Source organism: Setaria viridis, chromosome 6, assembly GCF_005286985.2.
Source record: "Setaria viridis chromosome 6, Setaria_viridis_v4.0, whole genome shotgun sequence".
NCBI classification, from domain to species: Eukaryota; Viridiplantae; Streptophyta; class Magnoliopsida; order Poales; family Poaceae; genus Setaria; species Setaria viridis.
This window is the reverse complement of record NC_048268.2, coordinates 2,957,039-2,968,043: the sequence shown is the minus strand read 5'-3', so window position 1 is coordinate 2,968,043 and position 11,005 is coordinate 2,957,039. Positions and strand designations below refer to the sequence as shown.

The following is an 11,005-nucleotide window of genomic DNA, read 5'->3' as shown; positions in this document are numbered from 1 at the left end:
CATCGAATGTCTTGCGTTTTGTCTACCATCTTGGCCGTCGTCTTTTCTGCCGTTGATGGTGTGCAAATGTCGGAGCGGGAGGCGGGGGGGGGGGGGGGTCCGAGGAGACTCCCTTTTTGAGATTCGGCTAGAGGCTGAACACGTTGACCTCCTTGAACTACACGAGTGATGAGCACAGAGATTTTTACCCAGGTTCGGGCTTTTCGGAGGATAATAGCCCTACGTCCTACTTATCTGTATGTTCTTGCTATAGTTTTAATGGGGGATTACAAGGAGGAAGAAGTACAGGAGCTCCTTCCTTAGAGCTCGGGCGCCTCCCCTCTTCCACTCAAGGACCTTTCTTATATAATACACAGAGGGCCCTCCACTTGCCTAACAAGATAAAAGAGCTATGCTAGTCTTCACTCTTGTGTCGTAGAGGTAAATTTGGTCTTGTCTTGTCCATGCCTGCACGCTGCATGCCATCAATGTGCAAGTGCATCTTGGCCACCGTAGGGTTGCATGCATGCATGCTTCTTTAATATTGGTTACCGGTGGTCTTCATCTTGGGGCATGTGCACCCATATATGAGCATAAAATAGCAAGTGAGAGGCTTTCTTATCCTCCCATAGTCTGACATCCAGGAGAGGCTTTCTTATGCTCCCATAGTCTGACATCCAGGAGACATTTAATGCAGTCTGCCTTATTGTCCACCAGAGCTCTTCCTTCGTAGCGAAGGTAGCCCTCTTTCCTTCCGGGATCCTTCCGTAGCAGTGTCCCCGGAGTTTCCAAGCTCTCAAGGCCTAGGAGTTAGGAGGGCCCATTGCGTGGCCCACCCCTCCGGTAACGTGGTGGATGAGCGCCTCCGCGAATCGTCTGCGCGGGGTACCCCGTTCTCTTAACGCTGACAGCAGCCCCGGCCCATGTCGGGCCATTTACCCGAAGGTCAGGTGTGGGGCCACTCTTTTCTTGAGGTGGGCGGTGCTCCGAATTCCACTCTGCCCCGCCGTGGAGAATTCCCTATTCAGAAGAAATGACAGGAGTTTTATGTCCGGCGAGCTCCGGAGCCGCTTCACACGCGTGAGCTCGAGGAGCCCTGGGATGTGCCCAGTCATCCGGCGCAGCACTCGTCCAGCTTGACAGCTGCAGCAACCGAGATGCAGCAGTGTGGCAGTGTGTACGAGCGTGATGTGGCATGCGAGCTCGCACACGTGCTTGTAACAATTCTTTTGCACATGGCCCGGTCGAGCAACGCGTGCGAACATCGGTCCGTCGTCAAGCGTTGTAAGGGGAAGTTGCTTTGCAAGAGGATTGCTCAGGCAGTCATCTAGCCGCTTGCAACAATCAGCGAGTCACGCGAACTGGTCGGACAACCTGGAACGGCATGCTCCAAGCTTCAGGAAGGAGCCTGCTGCCCTCTCAGGGGTGTCCTCGACCCCGACGAAGAGGACGTCCATCCCGGGAGGCGTCCCGGGGTTCTCAGGACAACCGGCGTAGCCTTGGCAAATGGCAAGGAGGACACACGGGAAGCCCAACTCCGCAGAAACTTTCCTGGGCCAAGGGGGCATGGCCCAGGTTGGCCCATGAATAGCTCCAGATTGGCTGATACCAGGCCCTATCTCATGGTGCAATTGCAATCATCAAGAATCTGTACGTTGCACATGTGAAAATAATCGTTAGTCGAGCAAAAGAAAAATAAAATAAGAGATCGCAAGTGCTTTAGTTACAGGAAATATTGTAGCATGGGAGATGGTGCCACGTTGTTCTTGTATTCATCTCTCTATTGCAGCATCATGAAAGAATTTAATGGTATATCTTTTCCTCCCATACTACTCATTATATTTCAGCAACTTCAGAATATGATTTTCTTTTAGGATTTTCCTGAAAATGTTTTCTTGTATGAATAAGGACCTTTATGCTCCTCCAGCTTGCACTTTCCTCAGTTTCTGAATTTGTGCTAGGTTTCTGTATGGCATCACGCATTAGCAACAATATCAAGTCATAGTTTTTTGGCCGCACAGAAAACCTGAAAGAGATGCCACTCAAAAAAAACCCTGCAAGATCGAGACACCAGTTTTGCCTGGAATCAAGCCAGCAGCTGCCACTGATCCACTATGTATACGACGGTAGGCACCCATACACCTTCCAACCAACCTCACTAGCCTCCTATCCTTCTCGTAGCTAGCACGGCAAGCCGAGCATGGCGACTCCCAGCGCCAAGACCAACGGCCTTCCCCTCGTCGCCTCGCCGCGGCCCCCTGCATACCCCTCCATGCTCCCCAAGAAGCCAACCCAGCGGCGCCGCAGCCTGTCGTGCAGGGCCGCCGCCCCTCGCTTCGACCGTCGTGACGTCCTTGCCGGCCTAACCGGCGTCGCCGCCGGGGGTCTCGCCACGCGCCCGGGCCTCGCTGCCACCGAGAACGCCTCCGACGTCTGCCCCAGAGGCGAGAAGGTCACGGACACGCTCCTCACGTGCCAGGAGACGGGCCAGAAACCGTGCCCGCCGACGTCGCCGGTCGCCGCCGTCGATTTCACGCCGCCGACCGGCCCGACGCGCCTCCGCCAGCCAGCGCACCTGGCCGACCCCGAGACCGTCGAGAAGTACCGGTGGGCCCTGGCGAAGATGAAGGCGCTCCCGGCCTCCGACCCGCGCAGCTTCGCGGCGCAGGCGGCCATCCACGAGGCCTACTGCGACGGGCACTACCGGTATGGCGGCGGCGGCGGCGACGCGCCGTTCGACGTGCACTTCTCGTGGGTCTTCGCGCCGTGGCACCGCATGTACCTCTACTTCTATGAGCGCATCCTCGGCGACCTCATCGGCGACGACACCTTCGCGCTGCCGTACTGGAACTGGGACGCGCCGGCGGGGATGGCGCTGCCGGACATCTTCAAGGACGCCGGCTCGCCGCTGTACGACGCCAAACGCAACCCGGCGAACCTCGGCGCCTACCTCAACCTCCACATCGCCAAAGCCGGCGACACCACCGTCATCCCTTTCGACCCTCAAGCTGCTCATCTGAACAACCAAGTTGTTCAGAATAACCTTGCCACCCTTTACGTTCAGGTACAAACTTTTTTTGGTCATCGACATGACTACACAACTACAACCCAGTGCTTGATGACCTCGGGATTTGTATGTATGTATGTATGTACGTACGTACGTACGTACGTATGTATGCATGCATGTGTGTATCTTACGATGGTCTGTCGTCTTGACCAGATGATGCGGAACAAGAAGGCGCAGGATTTCCTGGGCGGCAAGTTCTGCTCCTCCTACCCGGGGACGAGGTCATCGGGCACCTCCGGCTCGCTGGAGAGCATGGCGCACACGAGCGTCCACGTGTGGACCGGCGACCCGGGAAGCTCCACGACGGGGCACGACGGCCAGAAGCACTCCCTCGCCGACATGGGGTTCCTCGCCACGGCGGCGCGGGACCCGGTCTTCTACTCCCACCACGCCAACGTGGACCGCATGTGGCACCTCTGGTCCACCAAGCTCGGCCGCCGCAACTTCGACGACCCGGAGTGGCTCGACACCAGCTTCGTCTTCTACGACGAGAGGCCACGGCCCGTCCGCATCCGGGTCCGCGACGTCCTCGACGCGGCGGCGCTCGGGTACAGCTACGACGAGCGGGAGCCGCTCCGCTGGATGGGCGCCAGGCCGGCCCCGCTGCTTGCCAACAAGGGCGCCGCCGCCTCAAGGTCCACCATGCGGCGGGCGGCGGCGCCGACGCCGGCGTTCCCGCTGGCCCTGACGGAGGGGCAGGTCGTGGAGGTGCCGTCCGTAGCCAAGCCGCGGCGCGCGCAGAAGGCGGCGGCAGGCGGCGGCGGGAAGCAGCCGGCGGACACCATCCTGGTGTTCGACGGCGTGGAGTTCGAGCCCGGAAAGGGCGGCAAGTTCGACGTGGTGATCAACGTGCCGCCGGAGCAGGCCGCCGGCGCGGGGCCGCGGCACAGCGAGTACGCCGGGAGTTTCGCCACCCTGCCGCGCGGCGGGAGCAAGAAGCCCGGGGAGACGGTGGTGGTGCCGTTCGTCCTGCCGCTGGACGAGGTGCTGGCCGACATCGGGGTCGGTGACGAGGACGGCGCTGTCAACGTCGTCATCGTGCCGCGGACCCCGGGAATCAAGATCATCAGCCCGCCGAGGATCGAGATCAGGGAGCGCTGAACCAACACCGCCGGAGCTAGACGTCATGTGTGCACCGGATCGGCCGACCGAAGGCGCCTAAAAATCATTCCATGCTAAAGGAAATGATGAAATAAGGGAGCAAGATGATAGCTGCCCACGCTTGTTTTATTTTCTGAATATATTTTCTATCATTGAATAATATGGACCGTTGGATCTAGATCATACAGTCAGCTGCTTTCATATATGTTCATCAAGAACGGCTTCGATCCATCTCCAACCGTCCTCTACTTCCATCAGTCTCTCAATTTTATTTTTTAGAGCTCCCTCACCTTGGCAACAGCCCAATCACGAGTTCGCGACTCATCACCACTGCCACCCCTGTGTCTTCGAGACTCATTCTGAGCTTCTTTGGATAGAAGATGATTGAAAAGGAATGAAAGCGATTGAGTTTAAAATAAACTAATTTCTTCTTCAATTCCTCACATTCCACTCCAGTCTACTAGTATTCAAACAAGACCTCTAAGCTTACAGATAAAATAAAACCCTCCTAACCAAAGCCCATCGCCGCCAAAGGCCAAACCTCGTTGTCAACTGAAGAATTTCAGCTGACTAATAATAGATAGGACGTGTGATGAAATAAATGTTATCTTTTGCCAATTTACAGACTTGGAATTTCAAAATGGATGTGGTTCTAGAAATTATGCACAAAGATTAAGAAAATGTATCTAATGACCTTGCATTCTTGTCCTTCGTATATATTGCATTGGAAAGAGATGCGCCGGTTATTTGGCACAACAAAGAAATTAAAGAAGAAGAATGTTGGGAGTGGGAGGCAGACCGAAAAGTGTACGTCGTCCATGTGTTCATCACCAGTACAAGTTGTCAGACCCGATATCTTCTACTCCCTCCGTTTCAAATTATAAGTCATTACAACTTTCTTGGAGAGTCAAACCATTTTATGTTTGACCAAAATTATAGAGATGGTCAGAAAGATTTATGGCACCGAATAGATATACTATGAAAATATATTTAATGAAGAAATAAGTGGTACTTATTTGGTATCATGGATGTTAGTATTTTATTGTATAAACTTGATCAAATTTGAGATGTTTTGACTCTCCATGAAAATTGAAGCAGCAGAGCATTAAAAGTCACTGACATGTGGTCCAAGTGAGAGAAGCAACACGCGTATCTGTGATTTTTACTGTCCCATGCAGTATACGGCAAAGAATATCGTTCCTTTGATTCGATCACACGTTATGCGTCTAAAGTTTCAGTAGAATCCTTGAACAAATTCAAAACGTTCAGACGTGTGCAGTAAGCCACATTGAGGCTCGAGTTATTTGGTTTTGGAAATAAGCAGACTAATTACTTACCAAAAGGCAATCATAAACCGCTCCTTTTGAGTGCAGACGCTGTCGTACTGACTGTCGTATAGCAGGAATCGGATGCGTAGAATCAAAAGTAGTTGCGGACGGTCAGTGATCCTCGAACTACACATAGCAATCACATATAGGACGTACTACTAGCTGTTCGCCTGTTCCAATTTATGTGCTGGTTGTTGCTATCCTTTGCAAGTCCTTGGCAACGTGGGCCGGGATTCATTTTTGTATAGTGCTTCTTTCTGAGGCGGTGCATTATTTTGCATGTCCCCATCTCTATAGCTAAAAGAGAGAGAAGGCGACCAAACTGGCCTTTAACTAATTCGCACTGAAATTTGCTACCTTCCATTGGTAGGCAATTAGGCATGCAATGGTAGGGATAAGGGATTTAGGTCTCTAGCTTGTAATGCAGAGATCAAAATTGTACCAATGTAGCTTCTTGTGCTGAACTACTGAAGGATTGTAGGCTTGTAGTCTGGCATTTTTCAAGTTTGGATAGGACTGCATGGTTTCTGGCTTGTTTAGTTCAGCTTTTGTCTCGCATTTTTCAGTATACATAACTGATTGGTTTCATGCATGTCCTTATGGATGGTCTCTGGTTTTTAAATGCATCTTTAGCCACATCTAATTGACAAAATGGTAATTGGCAAGACAGTAATTTAATTTCTTCGTTGGAAGGACAAATGATAACACAGTGGATATGAATTGGGGATGAGCAGGAATATATCATATTAATTTTTATTAGTGTTGAGCAATAATCTTTGGCTCCATTTAAAAATGATTATTTATCTAAAATTTCGTAGGAAAGAAGGGAGAGCCACTAGTTGCTGCTGCGGTCTTGGTGGAGAGAACAGCAGAAAGGAAGAGGCGTATTCATGATTTGAACTGTTGCTTGCTGATTTGGAGGAAGAAAAAGAAAGAAACTAGCTTTTGGGGATTGCTTGCTTGGTGGAGGCAGAGGGAGAGAATCAGAGAAGAGAGGCTACAAGGAGTAGGGCTGGTACTGTGTCTTTGCTTGAGAGGAGCTGGGTTGCTGGAGAAGAAGAGGCAAGGAGCATTTGTAGCACGTTTTTTTAGAACATATCACAAGCACTAGCATGTTCTTCAGAGATTGTATTGTTTTACGAGTAAATTTCATTCCTTTTATGTGTAGATTTGGAGGGCCTGAAGGATTCCGTGTTGATTACTCGAGTAAGAACCTGCACTGCATTATTATCCCTCTTTGTTCCTGCATTAGTTCAATTCATTGCTGTCAATTTCCCCCCTCTTTGTGTATGACTCTGAATTTCTTACTGTATTACTGAGATGTAGTGCCTGTGCTCTATAATTTGTTCTTATATTTGCCTTTTAGGCTTTGTATTGTATAGTGAATAAATGATTCCGACTGTATTAATGAGATGTAGTGCCTCTGCTCTATAATTTCTTCTTATATTTGCCTTTTGGGCTTTGTATAATATAGTGAATAAATGACTTTGTATTGTAATAGAGAGATGCCGTAGTAAAATGATTGGTTTGTTCAAAGGTGCAGTAAGGGCTACTGAACGCAACTATCATTTCAAAATTCCTATATCCTGCTTGCGCAATGTCCGCTAGAAATTTTTGGGCTCATGATGGCTGATGTGACTGTTTTATTTAGTTGCCATCACGAAGAATATCTTTTACATTGTCTTAGAATGATTTAGTTCTAATCTTCTTGCGTGTGGACCTGGAATCGCATATGCAGGACGATGCAAGTTGTCCCTAACTCGATATTTTCTCCTTTATCCAAAAATCTGCTCCACCCTCTGGTACCCCATGGTGTTGTGGCGTCAAGCATGTAGCATCATTTGGTCTGGTGCAGCGGGCCGCCGCTGGATTTGGCATTACCCTCTGTTGCATGATCTCTTCTGCCATCACTGCCACAGTCGGTATATCTCTATCCCTTTTGTTTTGTTGCGTTAGACTCTCTGTGTGATTGTGTGCTATTATCCTACTACATAGCCTGACTGTTTCTTGCGGCTGCATTCAGCACGCACATATATCTGGGTGGTTATATTTAGGTCCCGTTTGGCACAGCTCTGGCTCGTGAAAAAATAGCTCTGGCTCTAGCTCGTATGGAAAAGCAGCTTTTTCTAACTCTAGCTTATTTTGTACGAAAACGTTTGGCAAAACGGCTTCTCCTAGTGTAAAGAAGATGTCAAATATCCAAAATACCCTTATATTTTTTTCTCTTTTCTTTTTCTCTTTTCTCTTCATTTTTCTTTTCTTTTTCTTTCCTTTATTCTTTTCTTTCCTTGTCCCCTTCTTTTCTTTTTCCCTCCCCTCTCCTTATCCGATCGACCGCTCCTCTCCTATCCACTCACCCGCTCCCCCCTCTCCCCTCCCTCTCTCTCTCGGGCGGAGCAAGAGGCTAGCCGCAGAGCCGGCGGGGCGGCACAGGAGGCTACCGGCGGGGCGGAGCCAGAGGCTGGCGGGGCAGAGCAGGGAGTCCGGCGGGGCGGAGCAGGGAGTCCGGCTGCCCCGACCGCGCCTGCGTGCCGCCAGCTGCCCCGACAGCGCCTGCGCGCCGCCGCACCGCCAGCTGCCCCGACCGTGCCTGGCCCCATGGCCGCCATCTGCCCCGACCGTGCCTGTCCCCATGGCCGCCGCCGCATCGCGCTGTCTGCGACAGCTGCGGCCCCGCAACGGCGCCGTCCACTGCTCCTCCTCCCAGGACAAAGATGGAAAATGAGATGTTGGGATGAGGAGAAGCCGGTATGAGCCGCTAGTTTTAGCTTCTCCCTGGTGGAGAAATGTAGAGAGCGGGATTTTAGGGGCTTTTGCCGGCTTCCTCTTGTGAGCCATTTTGGTTTTATCCGTTTGGCACGGCTTCATCAAAAGCCGCTCGAGAAGCTGCTCAATGAGCCGTGCCAAAGGGACCCTTAGGTGTTTCGATCTAATAGGTTGTGCTATTCCGATTGGGCACAAAATTCGTTTGAGTTACTCAATTATTTCCCCGCTATGGCCGCCGCACGCTGACGTGTGGTACTAGGGGCGTCCATGCACTGTGAAGGGAGGACTTCACCGGGTGTCCACCGTGAACATCGTGGACGGACGCACGTGCAGTGCCAGTTCTGCTGACCAATGGCCCTTGTTTTGCATGGCCCCCGTCACCCTCCCGCCTCGCCACCTCCTGCCACCGTCAGCCCGGAGCAAAAAAAATAAAGAAAATACCTGTGCCTCGCCGCCGCACCCCTGCACCCCACCGCCTCCAGCTGGCCGCCGCTCCCCCGCACGCCGTTGCACCCCTGCGTGTCGCGCGAGCACCTCCACATGCCCCGAACCTCAACCTGCCTCCCAAGCACCGCCCTGCACCTCGCCCCGCTGCCGCTCCTCACTACTAGTGAGGGGCGAGCGGAGGGGAAGGGGAGGGGCAGCGGCAGCGGGAGAGGGAGAGGGAGAGGGTGGGGGCAGGGGTGGTGGGGTGGGGGGGAGAGAGGGGGAAAGAAAGGGAGGGGAGAGGGAGGAGAGGGGGAGCGGATAATTAAGGAGGCGGGGGAGAGAGAGAGAGGAAGGTAGGGGGGCGACGGAGAGAGGATAAGGTTGGGAGGGGGGAGCTCCAATCGTTACCCATTAGTATCGGGTGGAGCCTCCACCCGGTACTAAAGCCGCTCAGGCACATTAGTACCAGGTGGAGGCTCCACCTGGTACTCCATCTGGTACTAATGTGTGACCTTTAGTACCGGGTGGAGCTCAACCGGTAAAGGAGGTCACGGGGAGCTCCTGGGGAACTAGCCATTAGACTCGGTACTAATGCTCACATTAGTATCGGGTCCAAAAACCAGCCGGTACTAAAGGTTAGGACCGATGGTCAGTTTTCTTGTAGTGTAGATTTGTTTAAAATGGCTATGCAATTAAGAGAACTGCAATTTTTCAAATTTTTAGGACAACGTTTGGAGAGGAGTTCAATTGGAGGGCTAGCAGCTGGTCGATTTGGCACATCTATGTCCATTTGATTATGGCCTCTTTTCTTTCCTACCTGATCACAATAGTTACCTATGATTGGATGCTTCCTTAATTGTCCGATTGTCATGCACCAGCCCAGCAGTACATATTGGTATGTGCAGACTCTGAACTAATCTAATGTGGTTTGTTTGCCATGTTTCTTCCCAAATCAATATTTGTGCTCGTAGGCTGGGACAGGTATTGCACAACTTATAGCTCTTGAGATATTGAGACAGGTGGTGCATCATTTTCTATTTTTGCCACTTAAAGATTGTGTTAGAAACAAGGCTGTTGAGTGGTGGAAGTAGGGTGAGAGTTGGGCGAGAGGAAGATTACATGAAACCGGCAGTGGAAAAATCTGTTGGCATTCTATTTTTTGGACGACGATTTGTACTCTGTTTAAAACAGCTAAGTGTATTATATTTGTATGCTTCTATTATACATGTCATTAAAAAATTGTACAATAAAAATTAATGGTTATCAAAAGAATTTGTTTTGCCTGTAGCAACGTACGGGCATGATCCTAATCACCTTGATATTTCAATCGGCACCGTACAGGACAGGACCAGGAGGTTTCTGTGTGGCCAATCTTCAGCCAATGCAAGCAGCTACACTGCTATAGCTTGCCCAGTATGGATATTGCTTCCATTTCGTCCTTGGACACAGGTTGTTGGAGTGCAGCATCAGCTAGCATTATAGCTTTCGATGCATGTAGTGATGTAGAGAGCAGCTGGAGATCCCAGGTGTGCTTGTTTGTTGGTTTTAGCCCATTCAGACCACCAACTTTCGTTCTCTTGGACTGCCACGTGAACGATTGTATCCTTAGCCATTTTGAGAAAATTCTCTAAAGCAAATCATGGAGAACCCAGTTCATCAAAGGTCTAGATAGTACTGCACTCCATCGCAATGCATGCCTCCGCAACTGCATGTGATCGAATCACACATACTCCGTATGTAGTACTATATACATTCGGTTACAGGCACACATGTGACCGCCCAAGTTTTCCTCACCCTTTGTATTTGAAGAGATAAGAGGGAGAAAGATATTTCCATGGTCACTAGGTATGAGGAATTTTATTTTTCAATTCCTACATGGGCTAGTTGAACCTTTTCTTTGAGATTTTGTATGTAAACCCTGCATTCCAAGAAAAAAAAAACACCCCTCGGTCTAAACCATTTTCGACTTGACGTTTATTCTTTCTCATCCATCTGAATCTCACTCCACCCATATGAAAACAAAATTAATTTCACATAATTGCTAGATCATTTTTTTTCCTTGGATTTGCATGCAGGACAATTGAACTAGGGTGGCTGCACATAGTTTGCGTATCCGTTGCATCTCTATGCATGCCTCGCCCTATTTGTCGGCCAGCACACCATCATCATTGTACACGAGAGGGGAGCATGAGACAAATTAGTAAGATTTATATGTAGTTGTGTCGTTTATTGTACGAATTCAACCGCAATCAAAAGGAGAATCTCATTTAGGGGTGTTTGGTTCCCTTTGCTTATTTTTAGCACGTGTTACATCGAATGTTTAGATACTAATTAA

The 11,005-nt window shown here is 50.4% G+C and overlaps 1 protein-coding gene across 1 annotated transcript; it reads left to right on the top strand.

The window, feature by feature from the left end:
• The first annotated feature begins 2,076 nt into the window (after positions 1-2,076).
• LOC117861508 (polyphenol oxidase I, chloroplastic) lies at positions 2,077-4,325 on the top strand. The gene is made up of 2 exons (XM_034745078.2): positions 2,077-3,043; positions 3,200-4,325. Exons 1-2 carry the CDS (start codon positions 2,180-2,182, stop codon positions 4,145-4,147), a joined length of 1,812 nt encoding a protein of 603 aa, XP_034600969.1. The 5' UTR covers positions 2,077-2,179; the 3' UTR covers positions 4,148-4,325.
• The last annotated feature ends 6,680 nt before the right edge of the window (positions 4,326-11,005 follow it).

What these genes read in the sequence shown, in the direction of transcription:
- LOC117861508 (XM_034745078.2), top strand. Translation starts at nt 2,180, where the DNA reads ATGGCGACTCCCAGCGCCAAGACCAACGGCCTTCCCCTCGTCGCCTCG. An exon ending in TTGCCACCCTTTACGTTCAG is followed by an intron (nt 3,044 to 3,199) that starts GTACAAACTTTT and finishes CGTCTTGACCAG; the next exon opens with ATGATGCGGAACAAGAAGGC.